A 27,199-nucleotide genomic window follows, 5' to 3' on the forward strand; every position below is an offset into this window, starting at 1 on the left:
TATAACATAGCTACGGAGCATATGAGGCTGTTCTGAGACCAGACACAACAGCAATCATTGTCTGAAGTCAGAAAATAATAAGAGACAATTACTTATTATATGGGCAGCACGGTGGTGAAGTGCTTGGCACCCCTGTGTCACAGCTAGAAGGGTTTGAAGCTGGCCGGCCGTGGCAGCTATTCTACAGATATCAGGGAAAGTGAGACAGGAACAGCAGTTAATGGATGTAGGTAGAAGTTTACTAGGTGGTGTAAGTGTTCACAGATCCTGCCTGTGAAATATTATGAAAGTTATTTAAGGGACATGGGAAGGAACGCACACTATTGTTTAGTGAAGTGAAATGAAATGAGAATTGTACTGGGAAATCAGTGAATTAGAGAGAAATGTTTACCCTGCTGGTATGTTTGTCTCATCTCCTCCACCTCTCTGAATACACTGTATCTAGTAGAAATTGAATTTGAATCCTGAGAGTGAATCCTGTAATTGCCCTCTTAGTGAGCTCATCCTGCAGTGGCTGTACGTATAATACCGGCTGTTGCTATACAGATGATAATGGAGGAAGAGAAACAGAAGCAATTGCAAGAAAAAGTGTTTTCAGAGGATTAAACTTTTTTTTTTTTTTTTTTTTTTTTTTTAGTTTTATTCTTGAAATCAGTTTCTTTCACAGTTTCACAGAAGACAGAAAGGCAGCGGAAAACAGGAAGCAGAAAGCTCTCTCTGCTACGCCAGAATAAGAAATGTGAGAATAAAACACTGAGGATGAAACGTTAACGACAGACGAAGAAAGAGTGGCAGTGAGAGAAAAGGTGTAAAGAAGGCAACTTAAACATGAGGGTTTATTTCCCATTGCAGTACTTGGGTGCAGTATTACTGCTGTGTGTTTGTGTGTGTAGCATCTCATTAGCCAGATTGGAGGTGATGACATTCAGCAGACACAAATCAATCCGAAGCCCCTAAGACAGTATCAAATCTCATTAATTCTTTACTAGCTGCCCATCTGTGAGGGTGTATCCACCTGTACAGTACATGCTGCACATTGGTATACGACTGCAGATAATGCTATGAAGTTCCATGTTCCAGCTCTTCATTTATTTATTTTTCTTTTTTTAAAGACATACAGTAGCTTAACATGTATATAAATTCTGTTTAAATTAGAACCAATCCAAGTAACTGATCACACTCTTGGCCTCAGATCGCCTTTTTACTGCTCTCATACACATCACGCACTGTGTATCCCGAAAAAAAAGGGGCCTCTGCTTAGCATTCTCTGCCTGTTCTCGGTGACCCACTTTCTTAGAAAGCAGATTTTTTAAAATTTATTAGCAAAAGTGAGTGCTTGCTCGTTCCCATCGTTTCCTGTCATCACGGCTTACTTCTCTCCCACTCCTGTATGCCACTGTGATTGTACAATGCCAGAGGTCCTCTAAGCTGCCATTTAGCAGCTGCCATTAAAGCCAGCATCCTGCAGTTAGAAACATACCCTGCAAATATTATGGCTTATTATTGTAATTTAACATAATTTGGATGTTTCAACCTACAATTTGCTGTGCATGCTGCTCATTTCTCTCTAAAGATGAGAACAGAATACAGTATGGATGTATAGACTGCTGTGTTGTACACCTTAAGTTCAATAGTAGTGGTTGGTAAAAAATAAAGTGTGCTACTTTCAATACAGGAAAATATCATTACGAGTATTGGATCAGCCGAGTCACAATTTATTTTACGTCTTAGGAGAATCATGATGGCTGTGCATGTGTTGTCTGGATACATTTGAAGGCCAAAGCTGAATAAAGTGGTTGTTGGATTGATGTTGATCAAGTGGCAAAACTTGTCAAATGCACTTAACAGTGCTGGCATCAGCATGTGTGGCTGAGGGAGTTAGTTTGAAGCATACGGATCATTTTTGTTTAGGCCATCTGCATGCTTCATATAAGTTGATTTTAGTGATGTGCATAAACCTTTGGAAGGTTTTTATTAAAGGAAATAAAGGGGAATCCCACTGCATAATAGTCCTTCCAATTTTGAATGATCCAACACACACACACACGCGCACAAACACACACATGCACACGGAGTCATTGCTTACACTTTAGCACATGCAAGAACGCACACACATCAACACCTAGCTGTTCAGATTAAATGCTCAAGAAGCTTTTACTGTCATTCTTCAATATACACAAGCGTACGGTGGACGGAAATGCTGCTCTTCCAGTCCTCTGGTATAATATAAAAGGAATTTGAAAATGTACTTCATTGAAACCCTTACATTGGTCAAAGAGTTTAGACCACACGTAAATAACCATAACGTCATTAATTATCCATGCTATAAAGACGGGGAGATGTGTGCTGACTTTGGAAACCTAAACACATTTAAAATGAAAAAAAGCATTATTGTGAAATAACATGGAGGTGAAAGTAACTAAGTGAATTCAATGTCATATAATTCATAGCACTTACAGATAATTTCCTAGGAGAGAATAAAAGCCCTGTAGATTGTCAAGTGACTTAAGCAGTAAATATGTTTCCACAACTCACCAATAATATAGAACAGCTGTGGCTTCCAGTTTCATTTGAACACATTTGTGCTCCACTTTATACAGTGGCAAGAAAAAGTATGTGAACCTTTTCAAATGTTAAGGTTTTCTAAATTCATTTATTACAAAACATAACAACTCAAAACTATTAACAAATATAACAAATCTTCCCCCCCATTAACTGCAAGCTGGCAGCAGCAAAGCAGGCTCAAATCATGATGTTTCCTCCACCATGCTTTATAGTTGGGGTGATTTGCAGTGACCTTTTCATGCCAGATATAGAGCTGTGTGTTCTTTTCAAATAGTTAAATCTTCATCAGTTCATCAGTCCACAAAACATGTTGCACATACTGCTGTGGAGTGTCAATGTCAAACAACAAGGATGCAGCAATGTTCTTTTTGGTAAGAAGCAGCTTCTTTCGTAGTGTCCTGCCATGTACACCCTGCTTATTCAATGTTTTACCTACTGTAGACTCATGAACACGGATGTTCAAATCTCTGGCCGTCACTCGTGTTGCTTCTTTACCTCATTAATCCGTGTTTGTTTTGCTCTTGTGGTAATTTTGACTGGCTGTGAAGTTTTTATGGTTGCCCAACTCCCTGACAAGATTCAACCGTGAATCCTGGCATCAACAGACTCATCTTCCACCAAACTGTCTCTCACCACACTGATCACACTCCCACCCCCATGACACTGCACTAACATCTGGACATGCACATCTACATCACACTCAGTAATATTTATATTCTATATAACTCCCGATAACAGTATCCTAATGGGATAGCAGACCTTGTCAACTTGAAATGGGTTTAGACCTAACAGTGGAGACCTAATCGAAGAGTTGACTCCACCTGGCTAAACCATACGTCAGTTTTATGCATTGTCCTGTCTGTGTTGTAACCATGCAAGCAGCTCCACAGCATCATTCTTGTATTTAGATGGATATTAAATGTAAGTTGTTGATCACCTACATTCTCCATACCTGCTTGGCCTTTAGGGCGCAGCCTGGACAGGTTGGTAGTCAATCACACACACAGAGAGACTGACACAGGGAGACAGACAAATATTCACGCTCACATACACACCCACTGGCAATTTACAATCACCAGTGAGCCTGCATGTCTTTTGACTGTGAGAGAAAGCCAAAGCATGCAAACACGGCACAGAAGCCCCGGGTTGTTGGCGAATTGCAGCCCATGCAAACCTTATTTTTCCCACTTAGCCTCATATTTCCCAATAAATATTTAGTGTTTTACAGCAGTTGAATCTGGTGCTGATGTTCATCCATGTGCTGGTTGTAGCTTTGCTCTAGTGGGGAGACAATATAAGTGTTCTTCTTTGGACATATTTATTAAAGTCTAAATGCTTTGCTTTGTGTTTAGAGACAAGTTAGGATCATTAAAATGTATTCTTTAATATCTCACATTACAGGTCATGAGAGGCGTTACTGTATAACGATTTAGCAATAAAGAGAGGTAACAAACTCTCATATTAAATTTACTAAAAGCAGGTAAGTAATAATCATAATTACAGTCTTAACTCTCGGCCAGACAGTTCTTGAGCAATGCTGATTAAAAATTGACACAAGTACTGTATGAATAGTGATTTCCAGGTTAGCTTCTTATTATTTAAGTGGATTGTGAAACAGCCACAGTCTGTTTTTAAGCAACGACTTACACATGACACAAATAATCCAGTGTTCCTGGTCACATATCCATGTATGACTCGTTACCAGCATTGTTGAGGTCTTTAACCGCCAAAGGCCAAGACAGTGGTGCATTATGTAAAGACGCTTAAACACCTGCAGTGGCTTCACTTCAGCAGGGTTGCATGTCTGAGTCTGTATCGTTCTATCAGTTTCACTTCTCTTCATCACTTGCACTACTCCTCCTCTCTGATTCCCGCAGCACAACAGAGTCTCCTCTGTTCTCGTCTTTTCTCAATAAAGTCCCATTTGTTTACTGTTTTCTCAAATCTTGTCTTTTTGTGCGTGTGTGTGTGTGTGTGTGTTTGTATATGTGTCCCTCTTCCTCATACTTTGTCTGTCTGCTGCTCCTGTTCTCTTTTTCTTTCTTCAGTCTCCTTATCTCTATCTCATCGTCGCTTCTGGCCTCTGACTGACAGTGTTATAAATTGATTTTCAGCCCGGTGTGTTCCCTCTGTCTATCTCTAGGCATTTCCCTTATTTAGCCTCAACCACTCCAGGGTATAGTCTACACCGTGGGCTGACTGTCAGTCAGTGGCACCGTGGAGCAGTCTAATTCTTGGCTGACAAGCGTTCCTGACAGCAGGAACCAATGGGACGTTTCAAACATGCTTACTCTCTCTTGCTCTGTCTCTCTTTATTGCATTTTTGCCTTTGCTGCTTCTCTTTCTTCTCTTATTCTTTCCCCGTTTGCCCTTGCCACTCGACTCTTTATTTAGTCGCCCTTTTTTTCTTTTGGTTTGTCCACCTTTCCGTCACTGTCGCACCTTTTTTTTTTTTTTTTGCATTTCCCATGTCAGCACTTTCTCCATCACTTCCACAGCCCCCTTAAGAAAAATGAATTATTTTCCACAGACATGGTCAGCTCATATAAATTAACCATAGCCACATCCATGCACTCACATGCATTTGCACAAATAAACACACATTTCATTTTACCCCCTGAGCTTGAGCTACTGTGATGTGAATGATGATTGGGTGGTTTGTCTGTCTGCAGTGAATTGATTGGTCACTTTGTGCCACTGGGAGAGCCATTCTTTAATTATAAATGAGTCTGTGAGATTAGATGGAATAACCCTTTAAGTGAATCAAGTATCGCCAAGTTCCCCAGAGTGTGGAAGAAAGAGTGGGAGCAAGATGAAATGGACACAAAGACAGAGAAATGGAAGACAATTTAAAGTGGACTTTTTAAATTTGATTTCCGAATTGGACTTGTGTAATATAAAAATACTTCTGAGGATAAGTGTAATATTTTACATTACACAACGTGTGCACACCCACACAGATGGAGTATGTGTCATATGGAGGCATTGCAAACCTCCAAAGTAAGCGCTCAGGACGCCCACCAACCTTGAGGGGGTACCACAGGCCCCTGTTAGGATGAAGAATGGGACAATTTCACTGTTTCCTCATTTAGCAGTCAGCACCATGTGAAAATGGCTATATTGATCACAGGTTTCCCTGTGGAAAATGACACGCTTAGTAATTGATTTTACCCCCCCCGTGAATCACCAGGCTTCTTTCTGCATGTGTGAAATAATGTTACTTTAAGCCGGTGTTGGGTTTTTATTTATTTATGTGTTTGTATTTTGGTTGGGTTTGAATTATTTCACTCTCTGCATGATGATGCTTTACTAACGTATTTAAAGGTTTGGGCAGAGCTGGAGACTGTCAGCATAAATTATCCTTTTGGCAGGGGCATATGCATCTGCATCAAAAAACACGCAGGCTATGGGTGTGGGGGTGTTTTTTTTAGGTAACCTTGGGAAGATGAAATGCAAAGATAATACATAGAAGGCAGTGCTGTAAAGAATCAAGGTAATTTGCACAGTGCTCCAAGTATATGGTTGTATATACTCTTTATTTTATCACTGCAACCCTTTTATCACTGCACAGTGGCTTCCCTAACTTTGTATGAGCATAATACCAGCTTACATCACAGAGCCAACACAGACAGACACTGCCATTGTCGCCCACTGGCAATTTAGTGTGCCTTGTTAGTTTTTGGACTATGGAGGGAAGACGTTCCAAACACTACAGGAACAGTTCCAGGCTATCTAGTCGTGCAGGAGCAGTGGTTAGTAGTCCAGCTTTTGATCATGCGTTATTTAAAATCACTAAATTAGCCACTAAACCAGCATGTGTCTATAACAAGTTGTACCGGACTGTCTTGAAAACGGTTTGATGATTACCAGAAGAAGCTGATAAGCTTGTGTTTTTTTTTTCCTTCAGTGAATTATCTAAGACATTCAAGTTGAGATATTGCTTTGAGGAAAGAGATCAAGCCTATATTGCAGACCAGGGTTCATTAAATCCACTCAATTCAAGAAGCAGATTTTCGTCTTTGTCTTTAAGCTTCTTTTATCCAGGGAAGGTTTTGCTGAGCACGCATGCACTTTTCCAGCTAAACCCTGTTCCTCATTAGTACCAGTGCATATATTCACACCTGGGAGCTACCCAGTCCAACCACAAATCTTTCACTGTTTGCCAATTAGCATGTCTATTTAAATCTTTGGGGGGAATGCTTTTCTTTAAATGAATTCCAACCCTACGTTTTTGTTTTAATATTTTAGTATTAAACACACATGACCCCTATGACTAGATAGGTGGTTCTCTAAAGTTTGTCCTATTCCTTATGGAGGCAGGCAGCTGTGGTCATGTTGAATTTATGGCAAAGGTGTATGTGTTTGTCAGGCTTGGGCGGAGGTTTACGGAGGTGTTAAGCAGTCAAGTCAGGATTGATAGAATAAGAATCAGGTTTAAGTGGTCAGAGTGTTTAGTAAGCTGCGTGCGTATGTGGTAACACATGGATTTGTTTCTATATCCCTTTGAATCTGCCTGTATTTGTGTTGGTGCATGTGTGTCTTTTTACTAAGGTGTGCACATTAGTGTGGTTGTATGTATATGCAACACTATGCGTGAGTGTGTGTGCAAATGTGCCCGTCTGTCTGTGACCCCGTGCTTGTGTGTGCATGTGCAAGCGGAGAAGGGCTGTCAGTTTCGGTCTGCTAGTCAGCATAATTAGAAGTCTCTCTTTTAACCCTGTCTCCTTCTCACTGTTTCTCTCACCTCTCTTCCCTCTCCCTCCCTCTTTTCCTTTCCTCTATTTCTTCCCTACTCTCTCTTTCTCCCTTCGACACATTCTTGCCCCTCTGCCTCCTGAGTGATGACTTTTAAATCATCCTTTCATTCTTTGCACAGTGATGAAGGGGGGAGGGGGGGGGGTCCTCGTCTCTCTGTTTATTCTCCTTTCCATCTCAGTCCTTCTGTGCCTGGTTTACTCAACCTACTCTTTAGCCCGGATATACAGTTCTATGAAGTTAAATCATCTAAACAAAGACAACCTGATATCTGTTCAGATCAAATCGTGGTTGACTCGGCAAACAGTTCCCGTGCAGACTGATTAGAAAACAAAGATGTTTTAAAAACTTAAACAAGCATATTTTGAATTAGTTTTGTTGAAATGAGTTTTCAGTTAGTATCACATTTAACCGTACTATTCAACATTGATGCATGTGGGTTACGTTAGGAGGAAAATATAACTACAGACGTCTTATTTTTTGTCACTGCATTATAAACAACTGTGTCTTATATGTGTGGACTATTGACCTCAATCCACCTGTGTGGAGGCTGAATAAGTTAAAAACAATAAATTGCAAAAACAACACTTCGTTAAAAACAACATCATAGGAAAATTGAACCACTTGTATAAAATATACAACAGCAACAGTACAGGTATGTCAGTACCTGATGTTTACAGTAGGTTGGTACAAGATGATGAAATCTTTTACAATCTAATACACGAAATACAATACTTTTTTTTTTAAAGTTTTACTTGTGCACTACCATAAATTCATACAGTTACCATGTCCACTGAAGATTCACTACAACCACCTCTTAACTGTTATGACTAAACTCACCAATTTAAATAAAGTCCCGGTTGCATTTTTATGTAATGCCTAATTTGCAGCCTCTCTGCTTTTGCATGCAAGAAAATAAGGCTTTTGTGTGTCCTGTCTTCCTGTCTTCCTGTTTTTTTCTCTGGCAGATTTAATTCTTCTCTGGTAACAAAGCTCTATTGTGAGCTTAATCCTGAATCTTGTCCCAACTTGAGTCACAGCTGCGTGTCATCAAACTGGGTTACAGCATCTTGATTGCAGTCATATATGCGTCAATCAGTATGTTTGTTCGGCTCTAGAAAACTCCGGCTGGAGAGTCCTTGTTTATTCTTAAATAAATAAGCCTGAGAAACGTATGACATTGTGTTCATACATCAATCTCAGTACCTAATACTGAAGACTGAGGAAGCTACTTGGATGAGTAGTGAAATGTTTTGACTTAACAAGAAAGAAGTCCGGTTGCCATGACTCAACTTTAAGATAACGTCACCTGGATGACTAAGAATCTTCACCGACCTACCTAATAATTAATATGTTAATCAGTGTTAGTCCATAGCTTCTCCTCTTCACCAGTATACCATCTGAATTGAGATGGTAATAAATGTATATTTGGGTTTGGAATGTACTGTGTTAGTTTTGCGGGTCTCTATGCATATGTGTGCGCCTTCTTTTCTATGTGTTACTCTGTCTCTCATATGGCTCTGCCTGTCCCTCCTGGTTCCTCAACATCTCAGCTCTGATTTGTTGTGAAGGTACAGAGATACTGGCCCTTAATTGCAGCTCAGACTGCCATTGGTCATTATATCCATGACTGTGACAGCCTTAGAATAGTCTGGGTAAATGTGGGTTTGAACGAACAGATGCAGAGACACACACGTAATGTATGTGGACACACACACACGCACACACACACACACACAGTTTTTGGTTGGGATTCTATCTTGGATAATTGGTTGGAAAAGCATTCGGTGGGATTGTCTTGCTCTCCCCGTGACCCAGTCTGCCATGGTAAATAACGAGACTCATAAACATGAAAGGCAAGTGGATGATCATCCTGATTTGAGCTTTGCACTCAGAGGAGATCCATTAATCCCAGGAGTTCAAGGACTTTAAACATACCATCAGAACAATTTCCAATGAAATTATTTCCTTTAAACTTATAATACACCAAAGGCTTACAGGTCCTGTATCAAATACTATTGTACAGGGTTTCTTTCTTCCTTTTTTAAATTTCAGTGAGGACCCTAAATAACTACACACTGTGTATGATTTGAAAAAGATACAGATAAACAGCATAAGACGACGCCTAATCCAATATCAACAGTCGAGGAAGCACAGCAATTTACAACACCATCGCTCAGCGAGAAGACAATCAAGTCCAATATAACAGCATGCTTCCTCTCTTCTGAAGTGTCCTTGAGCGGGATGACGCCAAACCCCTACCAGCTCAAAAGGTTTCTGCTATGTGCAGTACGCTGACTCTGCAGTCTGACTCCACTGTGGAGTGGAAGAAGGGAAGAGATTGTCCATTGGGGATCGATAGAGCACAGCAAAAAAAAAAAAAATGCTTTGGACCGACTTCACTCCTGGACACACCAAGGTTTCCATCTAACACCTGTGGTGTGTTTGATATAAAAGGATCATTAAGATCAAAGGGAGAAGATAATGATCCTGATGTGAACCGTAAAGTCCAAGGAGATCAATTACATTTACATTTTACAATTTAGGCATTTAGCAGGCACTGTAACCCAGAGAGATTAAGAATAAGTACAGCAGCAGAATTGGCTTCACTTCCAATTTATCAGTACAAGCAGGCTGTAAAAGGAAGTGCAAAGGATAAAAACAAGCTCGACAGCCTCGCTGTCTTCTCCGTGTGAGCAATTCCTCCGAAAATCCTGTATCACCATCCCATTATACTGTAGCATGGCTGCGCAATTCTAATTTGTATTTCTAATTACACTTTTACTCTGCAGTACTGCAACCATACAGTACTTATTTTGAACAGTTTGTCCACCTTACATTACATTATAGAGCACTATAGTAGCTCAGAGGCAGCTGAGGTTCCACCCCGTCAGGGAACCTGGGTTCAACCTGGTGATTTTGTGAAGTTTGAAGGAGTTTGTGTGGTCGAGTTTGTGCATCTGTATGAAAGCACTCTGCAGTAGTTTGCAAACTAAATCAGCTGCCCCACAACACCCATGCCAGACACACACTGACTCATTCTGACAGGCACAGACAAATATATTTACACACATTAAAAACACAACTATATGCCGTACATGGATGTGTCAGTTCAACATTGTGTCAGTGTAAGTGCCGTTGTGTGATTCATCCTTGCTCGCCCTTTTTGCTTGTCTCTGTTTTGTCTAGAACATATCCTCTAGTCTACAACACAACAGCAACTGTTTTGTCTCTTTTGTCTCTCAGGTTTCATCTACACATGTGGCGGGACACTGAAAGGCCGAAACGGCAGTATAGAGTCGCCAGGATTTCCCTATGGCTACCCTAATGGGGCAAACTGTACCTGGGTCATTGTTGGTGAGGAAGGAAGTAGAATCCAGCTCATCTTCTTGTCATTTGCCATAGAAGAAGAATATGACTTCCTGTCCTTGTACGATGGACACCCCCATCCTGCTAACTTCAGGACCAGGTAGGACCAGTGGCACAGACACCTGTATGTTATGTAGTGAAAAAGCTACTTACTACGTGGCATGATGTGTATGATACGTGCACAAACGTGTTTTCAGTGTTTTCACCTAATCCTGATTGGGTATAAAAGAAACATCCACCAAGGGCCAAAGAATATTTCTCAGTGCATGGTTACAAAGAAGTTAGGTCCTTCACCATATGCACTCTATACTAATGTGAAAGGATTCAATACGGTCTGTGGTCAGATGAGTTGATGTTTCAACATGTTTTGGGGGAAAATGACACCTGGATCTCTGTGCCAAAGATGAAAACGATTATTTAGACTCATATCACATTATTTAGACCTTTCAGCAGAAGGCGCAAATCCAGGTGCACCCGTGTCCATGGCATGGGTGACGTGCATATGTGTGAAGGTAACACTGTCATGGAGACACATGCTGCCATCGAGGCAATGGAGAGTCACGGGATATTTCTGCAAGGCCTCATTCTGCACCTGCTACAACAGCGTGGCTTCACAGACACAGAGTGGGTGTGTTTATCTGACCTGTCTGCAGTTCAGATCTGTCTCCTGTTGAAAGCGTATAGAGCACCACGAAGAGGAGAATCAACGGTGCCCCCAGAACGTTTAGCAGGTCACAAACAATTATGTAATTAGGCCTCAAACCCTTTGCTTCGGTTTACAAAATACAATTTCTATAGGCGGCCAGGAAAAACACTAAAACCTTTTCACTGAGCTTCTTGTGACTCACTCACTTGATGTAAGTCGCCTTGAGTCGCATGATCCATTGGACGTTTCCTGAGATGTTATCAGCTAAACCTTTTGCTGATTAAATATGTTTCGTCATTTTATTTATTTCTATCACTGTGTATCTACTTTTTAGCAATAACTGGTTTGTGACTTTGCTAATTAATCAAGTTAATGAGACAATTCGTACAGAAATGAATCTCAGCTTCGGTACGAGTACATGTTCGGAAAGCACATCCTGTTAAATACCTTCCTAAATGTTCATTTCAACATACACTGACAGCTGCTAGGCAGGATTCTCTTGAGCAACAGTATTATAGTGGAACAATTTACCGTGTATGGCAATAGGGTGCCGTCCTGCTGTAGTACACAAATTGCCAGGGCTCAATCGTTGCCACCATGGTTTCCCTTTAGTTATTGAACTGTTTTATTGAGCTCCTCTCGCCAGACACAATATGAAAGAAAGAAACTCATTTTAGATAAGCTACTAAATTCTCCCTGCTTTATGATTTTATGATCCCACCAGTAGTGCCTAAGAGCACCTGCCTGCGACTCGAGTCACATTTGACATGTTCCTTTAACCCTGCAATGAGCTTATCATTAAGTTATTCAATTTAATGTGAGATGTGAGAGTGCGTTCTGTTGAAATGCCGTTCGATTTTCACATGACTAAACACTGATAGAGATGATTAATGCTAAGGTTTTGACAGATGTTGCTTCACAACAGAACAGCCACAGAACAGCTCTGGTCACGTCCCTTGATTTACATAGCATTTGGGTTTTAATAAGGTGAAAGGATGGTTTAGCTTGTTTATTCACACAGAAGAACCCCTTAACAATTTTAAACTTTTCATTATTAGTCACATCAAGCATTTGAAAACATGTAAATCTGCTGACTAAAGCAAACCCAATATTCGTAACCACATTTTCAGCAGCTTTAGAATAAAATTAGATTAGAATCTTGATCTTATTGTACTTTATTCCACCTGGAAATTTTTGATAATAAAAAAACAAATCTAGCAAACAAAACACAAAGGGTGAATAAAAATCTGTTTTGCATCTCTCACTGGCCAAATTAGCAGCCGCTCTATTCACTGTCACCACGGGAGAATTTTCTTTATCTAGAATTGCATTGTCAACATTAGACAGGAGCTTTCACTGTCGATGGGGTTCTGGGTAAGTTCAGAAAGGGATTTCTTTAATTACATCAGGCAACTGTGAGAGGCAACTACCACTGACACATGGCTAGGCAAGGAAATCTGGTTTGGTTCAGTTGAGGAAAAGGGATTAGGGTCATGGAGAGATGAAATGAGTCCTCTTGAAACTTGGTCGGTTGCTGAAAAGCAATTCTCTTGCTGTGGGGAATGAACCATGTTCGTTTGGTTCAATGGGCATCATTTCTAATCAGCCAGTTGCAATAATCAAACTCAGACAATCCAGTGGCTTTTAATGCTCAAATTGCCATACACAGTTAATTAAAAAGGAAGCAACAGAATAGAAACCAATAGAATAGAATAGAACAGGGTGACCGTGAGATTTTCCTATGTTTTCTGCAGGGAAGAAGAGAGAGAACAAACAGATAGGAGGAGAAAGTGAAAGATGCCCTCTATGCTTTTATTGGTTGATTAGGATTTCCTGCTTATCTGAGATAACAGGAAATGATTTGCTGCCGTGAGTGCATGTGCACATTCGTTGGCGTGCATCGGTCTGCATGCGTGCGCGAGGAAGATTTATGGTCTGCATGGTTCCAATCGCCCAGCTAGTTACACCAAATTACCACTGCGGTCTCATTCTCTTTCTCGCTTTGCCGTTCCTTTTTTTTTTTTTTTTACTTGCTCTCCTTCACACGCGCATGGACACAGGGCAAAATGGTGATTAAAAGGTCAGATTCATTAACAGGGAAACGGTAATTATGGGTATTGTGATTAACATGACACACACACAGACACATACTGTGCATGTTTGCATTTGCGCACATATGCACACAAAGATTGGACATTCACGAGTCCAATCTCTTTTATTTGTGTGTGTGTGTGTGCGTATCATAACCAAAAGTCTGGTGCTTCCTTTTTAGGATTTCTCGCGTTACCACATGTGATGTCATTCAAGACGACACATGCAACGCTCACCTCCTCTGAACTCTATTAAGTATGGCTATCAATTCTTCCTCTTGGGACACACAAACGCGGCGTGAAATCACAGGCATCATTTTAAAAAATCGTATGAAAATTGCCTGTAATGACAGTATTTTTTTTTTCAGCTTATGACATTACAGCATTCAAGGAGATGCTGCTTGTCCTCAAATCAGGGTTACATCTATTCCTGAGTTCACCACAAACACTTCAATCAGCATGTAGAAGTGTTTCTCCAGTGGTAAGTTTTCATAAACAAGTAAAGGGCACCTCCCTTGATTACTGCATGCTGTAGAGCCACAGTCCAACTTGGCCTGTTGACAGCACAGCAAGTGCGTAAAAACGGCCGTCTGGCTGATGAATCGTAATATTAACGGACCTTCGTGTTAAACATAGATTCGGGCACTGTGAAATAACAATTCCTCCCCGCCACACTTTATTATTTATTGACTTGCTTTGGAAGTAGGAATTACTGACGATGACAAACTGTTTTGAGCTTTGGTTGGGTCTCGTCTCACATGTCCACCCTCTTCGTGATGAGGGCTCAACAAGCAAATATGATGAAATGGAGCTGCTCTCATTTCTGTTGTGCTGAACATCTCAAGCACATCGGTATGGCACAGTGCCGCACATTACACATTTCATGTTTGTTTGTGGTCAGTCCCAGCCAGGTCAAAGCAGGCTTAATGTCATATCTGTGCCCACAAGCTTCTGAAAACTTGAAAAAGAAAATCTTTATATTGGCAATACTGTGCAAGTGAATTAATTCCAGAATCAAGATCCCTCACGAGGCTCCTAAACTGCAAAGCTGGGAATACCTGGAAGAAATATCAGCTATTAAATAGTTGTACTAACAATTTCAAGCCCCGCTTTCCAGGGAGAGTTTTCTTAATTAAACTGATAAAATGTTTTAATTAGGGTGATTACATTATTTAATTAAACCCAGCTCCTTATTAAAATACATAAATTATCTAATTGATTGTGTTCTTTGTTCATCTTGTAATTACTACTGTATACGACTAGTCCAACCTGCCTTCATCAAGACAAAAAAAAAAAAAAAAAACTGAGCCAAAGGAAAACAAATGGAGAACAAAAAGGCTGTAGAGTGATCATCATCACTGGGAGTTACTTTAAACATTAAAACTAGTCTAAATTTACTTTGAGGTTACAAAAATAGGTTGTTTTTTTCCGTGTGCTTTATGTGTCTTCTAAACTTTTATGGAAGGATGGATAGAAACATTTTGTACAGCCAGCAGTCAATTTTCTTTTTCAGCATGCTACTTTGACCATAGACTGGTTATTAATAACAACGCTAACAACAATAATTGCTGGCTGTTGTCAGTGCATAACTATTTCTCAATTCAGTTTATGCCAGTATGAGGATGAGCCCTCTTTGGTTTTATGGCTGCCTGGGCACCAGGATAATCCAATAAACCATCCATAATTGTGATACTAGTGTGCACATTAACATACTCATTAACAGAGTAGACAGAGACACAAAAGAGAGATGAAGAAGAAAACAGGGAAATGTGTGACAGAGGCAGAGTTAAGAGGCAAAGACAAAGTGGGTTTGAATGTAATCATTTTGAATTAAACTGCAGCCTCCTGAGGTGTGCTTGATTTATCCTGAGAGACCCTTAAACGGACAGTGTGGCATTTTGAAATTAAATTTGTTAATTGTCTCCATTGGTCATTTGTCACATTATGTTATTGGTTCTTCAGCTTGTGGATATCATTTGGTTTGAACATCTATCTGTTTTTCAAATAATAGACGTATTTCATTTCTTATAATAGGCACTAACAAAGTTGCATTTAAGAATGTAAACAACCATAGTGAATATATAAAAATAAATGCAGCACATATAAGCAAATGTTTTTTCTCTGTATTAAGTTTAACATTACTTCCTTTACTCTTGTCACCTTATCTGTGTCCGTCCTGTCACTGGGTGTAGCTGTACTGTAGCCGAATCCTTCCTGTGGCACAAGCCGCTATTAGAAGTGACCAGCTTCCTGCCGCTCACTGAAGTTTTGCCACAGCAAATTTGAAACATAAAGTGTTGGACTAGGAGACGTGTAGTCCACAGAGACTTTAATAACTGTCTGAGTATTAATAATGTGCGAGTTCCAAGAGAGTGTCTGAGAATTTTTGGGCACGGATGGATAGATGGAGAAAATGCAAGTACTAACTGATATAAGGATGATATGGATGGAAATAATTGTTGCCATAGTTTCAGGATTAAAACAGTAAATTTCCAGATTGGACGTTTGATTTGCAGTTATGTGGGACTGAATGTGTGTGTCAACATGCAAAATAAAACCAAAAGCAAATCGTTTCTGGTAATTGCAACAGAAAGTGGGTCAGAAAGTGGGTTTTGGAGATTGATAAATCAGTTCACATGAAACAAGGGAGCGTCTCAGAAGAATAATTGAAAGCAATTCAAAGACTTTGAATGTACCACTTACTGAAACACTACATTTGGGCTCTTTTGTGAATAGCACCGACTTTCCTACCCAGACCTGAAAATCTGTTCTTATTTAAAAAATGTATAACCAGGGGGACATGCTTCAGCGAGAAGGTATCTACAGCAACCCACATTTCTGTTAAAACAAAACCAAGTCCGCTTTGGGGAAATGAAATCATTAACAATAAAATGCTTTGGTGGACAAGGATCTTAAGTTTACCATCAATTCGACACATTCAGGGGACGAGCAGGATTAATGTATGCAAGAGTTAGTAAAGTGAGAAGCATAGGATCTGGCATTGTTAAGGGAAATACAGAAGTGGCTGTGCTAGATACACACAAATTGATAGAGCGTAACCATAATGTTACTATGGAGACATCTTTATTCATTATGTCTACAATGTCTTTTGACATGTTTCAGTTCATATTGATATTATTACCTTGACCTGTTTGTTGTGATGATTTCTTCAGCACTTTCAGCTCTTTCTTCTTTGCATATAGGCAATGTAGGACTTTCCATTGCGAATCTTTTGGTGTTGAGGATGCGTTCTTGTGATTTTTTTTTCTTTAGGTTCCACTTTACTGTCTTTGCATGTGCACACATGAGCTGTAGCTTTATGTTTTACACAAAGAAACGGCAAAGTCAGGCTCGCAAAAGCAGCTATTGGAGTTGTGTCAACTGTGTAGGAATGTTTGATCAATGCGGTCTGCCAATCTGTCCCTTCCATCGAGTAGCTATATTTGCTCGTGCAGGCAAATCTGTTCTTTAAACATTTACTAAAGTTTGTGTGGATGCATGTCAACAGTATGCCTGGGTTCTATTTGAATCAACTCATTTTTAGATATGTGGTTAGAATGTGTGGATTAGATTCATATAATACAGAGATGGAAACGTAAAATGAATGTAGTGTTGTACTGTTTTTGTGACATGAGAGAAATGCAGTGACAGACTATTAAATAGTCTTCATAATGAGAAACGGCTCACAGTAAAAGGTCACCATTTGATATTAGAGTCTTTATTTAACATTGATATCTAAAGTCCTGATGTGAGTCATGCACATTCAACATTGTTTGTTGTTCCCACTTTTCTCCAACCACCCATATGTCTTGGAGAATAGCATCTAACTACCCAAGGACATTGCTTCAAGTTGTTAAATATTATTTATGGGTTATAACTTTAAAGATTTTTTTTCTTCCTCAGTGTTTTACGTGCAAGCAACAAATGCAGGGATGAGCTGAAAAAGGAAATTAAAGACACGCAGAAGCCATTATTCACAACGCCACTGTTAAAATAAAAGATATTTTAGTTTAAGTAGTATTCTTAAACAAATCCTGACAACACAAAATGCACAAAACACTCTAATGATTAGTATTTTTATTTTTGCCGTCAGGATGCTCAAACTAATGTAAGAGAATGTTAACAAAAATACAGCAGTACAATCAAATATGGAGCACGGCTGGAGAAACATCACAAATAATTTGTTTGCTTAAGCAACACTAGACGTAGAAGGCACCGTACATGTGTTTGTTTAAATCTTTATTTTAGATTAAAAGAAGAAGCTACTCTCTGCATCATTTAGGGTTAAAGCTGTTGCTAGGTCGAGCTAAGGTCCTTATTTGATTCTAAAGCATATCTCGTAGCTAAATATTTTCATAGAAATGTTGGAGATTGCTATATGACAATTTGATTGCTGCTCGCATAATGTGTCTGATATTCTTTTATAAAGTAGAGATATAACGTTGTTCTGCATCACAGTTGTGAAACGCTAATGAAAGATAGGAGAAAGCAAAAGTGTTTTTTTACAGTGTCACTGAAGCAGTGATGGGAGATTAAGCTGGGTGTCCTGAGGCTGATAGAGGAGTTCAAACAGGAGCATCCATCTTTAGGTCGGTCGGAGAGCGGGTGAATGAATTTACAGGGGAGCAAAGCAGGTGAGAGGCCGAAGGACTCGGTCAGGGCACCGGCAGCACGCTTTACTGTGGACATACAAGCACAGTGCGAAGTGTCACTGCCACAGTTTCTTCTTTTAAGGTTGAGATACTGTTGATGTGTGTGATAATATGAGTGATAGCCTTATACCAACACTGCTGCTCTCTGGATGCCTCGAACAGAATTACCTCTATCATGGTGCATTATGTTGTTATCCTGATGACTACATCGTCTTTTTGAAAACCCTTGAATCTCAACCAGCCAAAATAAACACATCATGACACGGTGACATGGCAGATCAAGCTGTTACGTTGCGCGTCTCCGGACTACCTCCCACACGTTTGGTAAAATGTTATGCTGGATATCACTACGACAGGCTGCCTAAATTATTCAGACAACATGACACAATATGTAGCCAAAATATTTTCCTATACATGATGAGATCTTATTGGTTTATAGAAAGACTGGATGTCACAGAAGCAGATTGCACATGTCACTTTCACTATGAACTTGAGAGAATTGTTGCTAAATTAAGCAACTTTGGATCCTTGCAACCACGACCCATTGCTTTTCTGTGGGTATGGTTCTAGATGACTTTGCAGAGAGAGACGAGGCAAGGCAGGACTGGAGATGAGAAAATACAGGATAGAAGTTGCAATGTGGACATATGTCCAGAGGAAGAAGAGGGAAAAAGTGTCTGAGCAAACAGAGGAAAAGCCAGAAGGAAGGAAATATGCTCAGGTAACCAATACAGCAGCAGCAGCAGCAAAAGTATCCTCCATTAAAAACCACAAATGGCGCTGGTATATAAAATGTGGAACAAAACAATATACATAATGTAAATTATTTATAACATGTAGGTATTGTAAACGCCAGCAGCTCGGGAACACTGTTTATGTTATAACCTGTTGGACGCATGCCACAGAAATGTATTTGATTGTTTTAGTTTTTTTCAAGGGTTAAAGTCAAGACAAACATGCACAGATTTAACAGCCTGAGATTTACAAATCGTTTTTATTAAGACTGACTGTCCATAGATTTACAGCTTTTAGTTGGTGTTTTTATGCAGCTTGTGTGTGTGTGTGTGTGTTTCTCTCGTGTCTCTCCTGTGTTCCTGGGCAAGGTCTTTTTAAAACCGCGATGCAGCAATGCAGGAGGTGAACTAGAAGTGAATGTTGATGTGATGAGAGTTATAGCTTGAATCCTCACTCTTGGTTAGAACTGTTATATCACCAACTGCACTGAGAGATGTTCTTACATCATCGTACATTATCTACACAAATCTGTAAATTTTAAATATAACGTCTGCTTGCTTGATTACTTTGATCCCAACAGTTTTTGTATACAATGAAAATCAGTCACAGTATACCATCCATTCTACTGTACTGTCTGTTTATTTCGTGCTTCTTGTTTGTGCTCTGACCCAGTTTATATCAGCAGTCCTCTATAGCACCAGCTTTACACCTGGCTAAGTCAACATCTGTGCCTGCGGCATCCATAGAAAACACGCCGAGAAAAAAAGAGAGTGAGAGACATACACAAAGTTACAAATTAAAATTGTACAGGACACATGCATTTACACACACAAGATATGCAGCTAGCACACACAGGCACGCAACGCACAACAACACAAAGGCCATGGGAAACAGCAGTGTGTGATTGGTACGAAAACAAGCAAATGTGGTCTTTGATGTTGGAGCAATATTGCGGAAATGAACACACTTTTTCAGGAAGAAAGCAAGAGGTGTATATGTAAATGTATATGTGTGTGTGTGTACGAGTGAGGGAGCGGTTTGTGTAAGTGTGAACTGAGGTGTGTTTATCCCTGAGGTAGTGGTATTTCATCTCTTCCTGCATCAGTTCTGCCCTGTAGGGGGTAAGAGGTGTGTGCGTGTGTTAGAAGATCCAAATAGCTTTGCTCAGGTTAAAAAGACAGAAAGGAAGAGAAAAAGAACATTCTTTTTTCTCTGTGGGTTTTTCCTTTAGGCTTTTCTCCCCGCATGCTCCTGTGTATGCGACTCAGACCAGCACTTTCTGGTTTCAAATTTGGAATTACTTTATATTTGCACTGTTTCAGTGATGAGACATTAAGCATGCAGTGACCCAAGCATGATAAAAGGACACCACATGAACCCCCCACTACAAATGAACTGAATGGGAGGCAATAGTAGCAATGTTTATCTGCAATCAAGTGAGTATGAAGTAATGAAGTATGAAGTAAATGCATTGGGGTATTTTTTTACATATTGTATTTGATAAATAGTGTTGTGTCCTTTGTTAAATATCCTTATATTTCAGCATAGCTATATAAAAATGTAATCACGTACATGAAAAACTCTTTTAGAAAAAACATTGGAAAAAACACTGTTCAAACGGTTTTCTTGCTGCAGCAACTTGTTTTGCAGGAAATAGCATTTTAAAACAGCGGGTGTCCATCAGGTGTCCAATTTGGTGTAAATGATCTCTCCGAGAAAGCTAGGAAGAGCAAAGATGTTGTGTGGACCTGTTTTGATCTGTGCATAATTGGTAACCCTTTGCTCAGTGTGCAGAGAAACACTTTGGTTGTGTGTGTATTTGTGCTTTTGGCAAGGGCGCTTTCATCGGAAGTTGCAATGCTATTTTCAGCCATTAAAGAAATCAGTGATATTTCTATTTAATGTGAATGCTGTGCTGTAAAAATGGCACTTGGTATTAAATTTGTGGCTCTACGGGGGTGCTGTTAAAGCACATGTGACTGCTTTAAATGATGTTTATTAAATACAATTTTACAGTTTTATGTTGTTATTCAAATGTCAGAATTGATAGACATGTGTTATGTGATCAGTGGAATATAATTTTCTTATGGAACATAATTGATGCCGGATTACATTTTAATCCTAATTGTAGTTAAGGAACTCGCATCACTGGGTTAATGTCAGGGAAAGATTGTGGGTTGGGTTACAAACAAAAACACAGTCTTTACAACCACCTCCTTGGACCTCTCTTGCTGGTTATAAGTACAGTGGCAAAAGGAGTATGTGAAACTTTTGGAATTTGGAAAGATGTGATCTGATCTCCATCTAAGTCAAGCGTATTAACAAATATGATGCCTAAAATAATAACACACAATGTATTCTGCTCTTGAGAACAACCTTTAAAAAACTCAAAATGCTAATAAAAAAAAGTTTGTGAACCTTTTCTTAATAAAATTAGTTTTTAAGTGTGTACTAGAGCTGCTTTGACTGACATAAACCACTCAAACGTTTTGAGTTTGCTCTGCACAAGAAGAAAACGCCTAAAGAAGCTTTCAGAGGATCTACGATCAAGAAGGGTTTATTTACATAAAGCTGGAAAGGGTTACAAAGTGATGTCAAAGGACTTTAGCAATTTACCAGTCTACAGTTAAGCAAACAAAACCAGACACTTTGGAAGTGTGGCCACTCTACCAAGAAGTGGGCGGCCAGTCGAAATGACCCCAAGATCACAACAAACATTCATTAATGAGGTAAATAAACAACACAAGATGAAGAAGATGAATTCCCAAGTGTATTAAAAAAAAAATCTTCAGCATATTATGAGAACATCTGTATGTCAGCTGAAACTCTTTAGAAGTGATTGGATGCAACAGGAAACTGACCCAAAAAAACAACAGAATGGTTTTGAGAAAAAAAAACTATGAAATTCCAACAGGTTCACATACTTTTTCTTGCCGCTGTACTTTTCACCACTTAATGACAAAAATGTAATCGCGGTTGCATAGGAACGACATTTTTAGGAGATAGGTTACATAATGACAGTGACTTGTATCTTCTCTCTCAAAATCTGTCTCAGTCTTTCTAAGTCCGCCTTTCCCCGAATGAATGTAATTCACTCTTTCATCTCTGTGTTTCCTAATGACTGTCTTTCAGTCTCCCTCTGTGTCTCTCTTTTCACAATATTAATTCAACCCCCACCCCCCCCCCCCTCCACTCCTCACTCCATCTGTTTCTCTCAAAAATGTTCCTGTACAGTAAATGTCATTAATTCAGTACTGATAACCAGCTCTGTTCTTTTCAGCTCAGCCTGCCACAGATTATAATTATAATCATTACAATAATGTTAACAGTGAGTACAATATGAAAGAGTTAAATCCCATGGTGATATATCTCTCCCGAGCTCTTTGGAGCTCCTGTTCTTTGTGTCATATTGTGGCCACTGTAGCCCGTAGAGATTATGAATGCGTGCATTTAATTCACCTGGGAATAGTGTTAATTGATTTTTTTCCCCCCTCATTTTCTGTGAGTGGTCTGTTCAGTATAATGAGAGAAGAGGGGGGCAATTTTACATTAAATGCAATATCCTATCCATTACACTGAGTGAATCTAAATACTACCTATTAGCGCCTGATAAATGCAAAACTGGTAAATCAGAACCATGGCATATTAACAACTCTGTGTTTGTCGGACAAACATTAGAAAAGTTGTCATGATTTTTCCAGTTGCTTGCTGCTGCTCTCTCCCCACTCTCCACTCCTTCCAACCGGCAGAGGCAGATGTCTGCCCACCCTGAGCCTGGTTTGAAGGTTTCTTCTGTTGTGGGGAGTTTTTCCTCCACTGTTGCTTTGTGCTTGCTCTAGTGGGATTGTTGGGTTTTTTATATAATTCTGTTCAGTTGTATTTCCATGTAACTCCACACATGTAACACTTAATTTAACCAAATTTAATTATTTCTGATGATTATAATGATGTCATACCTGAGAATAGTGTTGTTCTAAAAAAGCTTTATGAATATTTTGTGATTCTTCTAATTCCATATTTTGTTAGTTATAGATTTTGTTGGCAGTAAAATGCACTTTGAAATGGCAAAGATGAGTGCCTGCAGTTCTCTGTACATAAATATTCATACATGACCTCACATAATATGAGCAAGATGTCAACAAACACTCATAGCAGTTTGCACTTGTTGTGGCAATAAACAAATCGACTGTATATGTGAAGGTGGTAAGAAAGAAGTACTGCTTTCCAGAACCTAAAGCTCAGGGTCATAAACTATTGAGAATTTTCTTTTCAGAAACTGTAAGATGTTAAAGCAGCAACACTTAACAGCCTCAGAGTTTCATCAAAATGCTGCGCGCATCACAGCTGCAGCGTTTGTTTAGGTGGGCCTTTTTATTCTTTGCAATTTCAAATTGGACTATTGATACTCTGAATAAATGGAATTTGATTCTATGTGCCTAGCCTGTTGAGTTATGCATGGAGCTGGTGATATCCACTTAGCCTTGGTCATGCCTGGATCTTCTTAACCCTGTTTGTTTTGGATAGGAGGCTAATAAGAACCAGGGCGGTGTAACAAGTCAGCCAATATACCTTGGATGACTCTTCTGTCTGGTAATATTGACTGTCCTGTGTGTATATGTGTGTGTCTGCCTGTGTTTTTGTGTGTGTGAAGTTCCAGTAATCCCAGTGGCTAAGCTGGTAATCCCCTCAAGCTGCCCATTAGCCCCTTGACACACACATGAACACACACACAGTTACTCTAGGGCAGTCACCCAGGTGTCAGGCAGACTTTTCCTCGGGGATGGATCAGTATGATCAGCCACAGAGCTGGCTCGCTTCCCCTGGAGGGAAGAATGGAGACATTGGCTGGCAATACATACAGATTAAAGAGAGGGAGACAAAAGCGGAAGGTGAGATGAAAAGAACAACAGAGAGAAAGTGCTGCTGAGAGTCAGTGAGTGAGGTTAGATTAGGACGGCTGCAGGGGAGATTAGCTAAGGCGGAAACCGGAAAGGGGTATACTGTATGTAGGAGGAAGAGGCAGAAGCAGCAACAAAGAAAAAATAGCAAGGACTAAAAGAATAAGGGAAGGTTACAGTACTTGTATCCGCTGAAATGGTTATTGCATTGCATATTGTCTGGGAAATGTGAAGCTTTGTGACTCTTACACTGACTATTTGGACAAGAGCACCTCATTTCTGTTACGCTCAGCTATCTGTGTTTTGATTGTTTCTGTCTCTGTAACATCAGCTGACATTGAATTTAATAATAATTAGACCGGTTAATGTTTGAACTGTATTTCTGTCAGTGACATAAATAAGTTAAATAACTTCATCAGTTTGGTCAAACAGACTCTTAATAGTCAGATGGCATTTCTTCAGACAACAGCATGTTGTTGCAGCCTTATAGCCACCCACCATCCCTAGTGAATTTAGTAGTGAACTGTGTGGGCAGGAGGAGACATGCTTCTCTCATTATATGAAGATAACCACACTAGAGCTCTACTTTTGTGACTCATTCACTTTGAACAGTACTATGCTGATGTGGGACGACAGAGGAATCAGTCCTTTTAGTATGTCATAACACAAACTGGGAGACACGACGATGACTCATTCACACCGTGGGTATGCTGTTTATCTGCACCTTGTTTCCATCTCCACTGCCATTTCTAGACAAACTGTTAGAGTTGACTTTCTCATTTACTAGAATTCCTTTATCCAGACATTAAATCACTATGAGGTAAAAATCAATGCAATCAATTCAGTTAAATTTTATTTTTATAGCATCAAATCACAACAGAAGTCATCTCAAGGCACTTTACAGTGTTTAAGGTGTAAGACCTTTCAAAATACAACTGTATACAGAATGATATAGAAAACCTTACAACCACACTTGAGCAAAACTAGGTGACAGTGGAGAGGAATAACTCCCTTTAGAGGAAGAAACCCAGCAGAACCAGACTCAGGGTGGGCGGCCATCTGCCTGGAGCAGCTCGAGTGAGTGGAAAGAGGAGATAGAAAAGAACAACAAGAAGGAAAAACACTGGACAGGTCGATAGGACCAGTAACTGTACTCTGCAGATATACAGCTCCAAGGCCGAGGACACCTTCAAAAAAGTACAGAGAGAGGGAGACAGAGAGTAGGAAGCATGATCAGAGATCTATAATATTCACTGGACAACCTTTACCATGGCTCACAATTTTCACAATAAGTCTAACCCTCAATCTAAAGTGTGTGTCTTCAAGTCATTTTGGGGCCTACTGTACCCTGATGCATTCATTGTCACCATCGGTTCAGATTTAACCTGTGTAACTGGATTTATCCAAACTGGTGAGTAAATTATTACAGTTTTAACTTGAGAAAAATATTAAATAAAGGACACAGCCACTAACACATAATGAAGAACATATTTGAGATAACCTTAAAGCAAGTTCCTGAAAACTGCAAAACTTCAACCAGTTTAGTTAACCGCAGGTGAACTCTCTACTTCTATTCTACATAAGACAAGATTATTTTTGTGCAGCTTTTTTCCCCCCACATTGTAAGTAGGATCAGAGAAAGCAGCCGAGGCAGACAACAGAAAAAAATAAAGGCCTCGGCAGTGAGAGAGTAAGAACAATATGTTTCTCTCTGCTCTATTGCCCTCTCCATTATCCTGCAAGACAGAAATACAAGAATTCAATTAAAAGACCATGTAGTGACCTTAACACACATGCACATGCATGAACACACACAATGTTGATGCATCAATTAATCACTGTCACTATCGTGACGGCCCCAGTGGCCTGCGTTCATGATGGGTGTGTGTGTGTGTGTGTGTGTCTGTGGCTGTTTTGCAAGGTTTTTGCTGCTCTGGGCTGACGGGTGGTCTCCATCCCACGCTCCAAGACTCATCCTTTTGTTTGCGTTTTGCCAGTTTGGTCATGCACTCGCAACGCATGCTTCACACATGCTTAGACATTAATGCATTTCTTTATTGACTGCCACACCTAACATTACGTGGAAGTCAATATCGAACCCTTCTTTTGTTGGTGGGTGAGTCAGTTACAACACTTGGCACTGTTCTCACTAGACTGGGGGACTTACACGCAGTGTAGATTTGTGTTTGTAAAATGTCATTTTGCTTCATAATGATCTTTGTTATTCCTAGCTCCTAAAATGATGGTAGCGCCAACAGGTTCTATTATGTGTGTGTGTGTGAGCGTTTATGTGTGTTCAAGTCATTAGTATGCAGTACTGTGTACTGGCCTTGCGTTATTAAACATTAAAACTAGATGACAGAATATAGCCCAAGCCCTGGGGCTAAAACTAACACAGTAGGACACACTCAGAGAAATACACCCTAGTAACCTCAAGGCATTCATACACACAAAATGGCACTTTAGTGTCCCTTGCAAGTAAACTATTTTTATAGTGCATTCATACATTAGAGATTTTGAATGAAGAACGTTATTTATTTTCAACAGTCAATTCCTGCTTTCACTGATTCTGGCCAATTTATTGCCGCTGACGTTGTGGTCTGCACACTGAAGATTTTTAATGGTTACATTAATAAATAATAAAACGATAAGCAGCCTTATAAAATATATGCTCTGATGTGGTTTTAGGGGCCTTATAACACTGCTACTCAAAGACAGTGTTTAGGGGAGTTGTCGCTGTTTTTCTTCCACCATGCTAGTGGGGAAGGATCGAATGTAGACAGTTCTGTTCAATAATATAAATTTGGACTGCAGTGACCCTTTTATATATATTGTGTCAGTGCTACGTTTTTTCCCTTTAAGTGACCTCTGTGTTTTAATGTAGGTCTGAGCCCAGTATCTAAGTCAGATACACAGCAGTGTAACATCACCTACTTGATGACCTCTCGTACCCGTCACGGAGTGCCCTGCTTTGCAAAGTCTAGTGCTTTGTTTGTTTTCAAAGCCAATATATATTTGTGACATGCTAACGTCCTATGAGCCTATTTTTGCTTGCGATCATCTGACAGGGCCCTACTTAAGATACTGGTGAATCTGAAGTGCAACATTCATATGAACAAACCACACAGAGACAAGTAGGAGAAATTAACATTAACATCACAGAAATATACTGTACTTGCCTTAAGCCAGTTGAATGCTATATAGATTATACCTATACAGTACACGTATACCTAACTATATATTGTAAATGTTTTTATTTAGCTTTGGATCAGTAATTATCAAAAAGCTGTGTCTGTGAAGTCATGAACATCCCGGGGCAATTTACATGGGTAGATGCTGTTGTTGCTGTAACCCCTTCTATAGAACAAAGTACATTTAGATATTACAATTAACAAATACTACATCTGTCTGAAAGTAAAAAAAACATGTTCCATTACATGGTGGAGCTGAGCAAAAATCTACTGGCCAAACAGTATATTACTGTGGCTG

At 39.7% G+C, this 27,199-nt stretch overlaps 1 protein-coding gene across 1 annotated transcript in view; it reads left to right on the plus strand.

The window, feature by feature from the left end:
- Positions 1-27,199, plus strand: part of csmd3b (CUB and Sushi multiple domains 3b) — a 274,055-nt gene that overhangs the window by 47,813 nt on the left and 199,043 nt on the right. Inside the window, exon 2 of the mRNA XM_026349411.1 lies at positions 10,567-10,789. Coding sequence (XP_026205196.1) covers positions 10,567-10,789 — 223 coding nt within the window. The remainder of the gene's footprint in view (positions 1-10,566; positions 10,790-27,199) is intronic.

The sequence above is a fragment of the Anabas testudineus genome, chromosome 11 (assembly GCF_900324465.2).
Source record: "Anabas testudineus chromosome 11, fAnaTes1.2, whole genome shotgun sequence".
Taxonomy (NCBI): domain Eukaryota; kingdom Metazoa; phylum Chordata; class Actinopteri; order Anabantiformes; family Anabantidae; genus Anabas; species Anabas testudineus.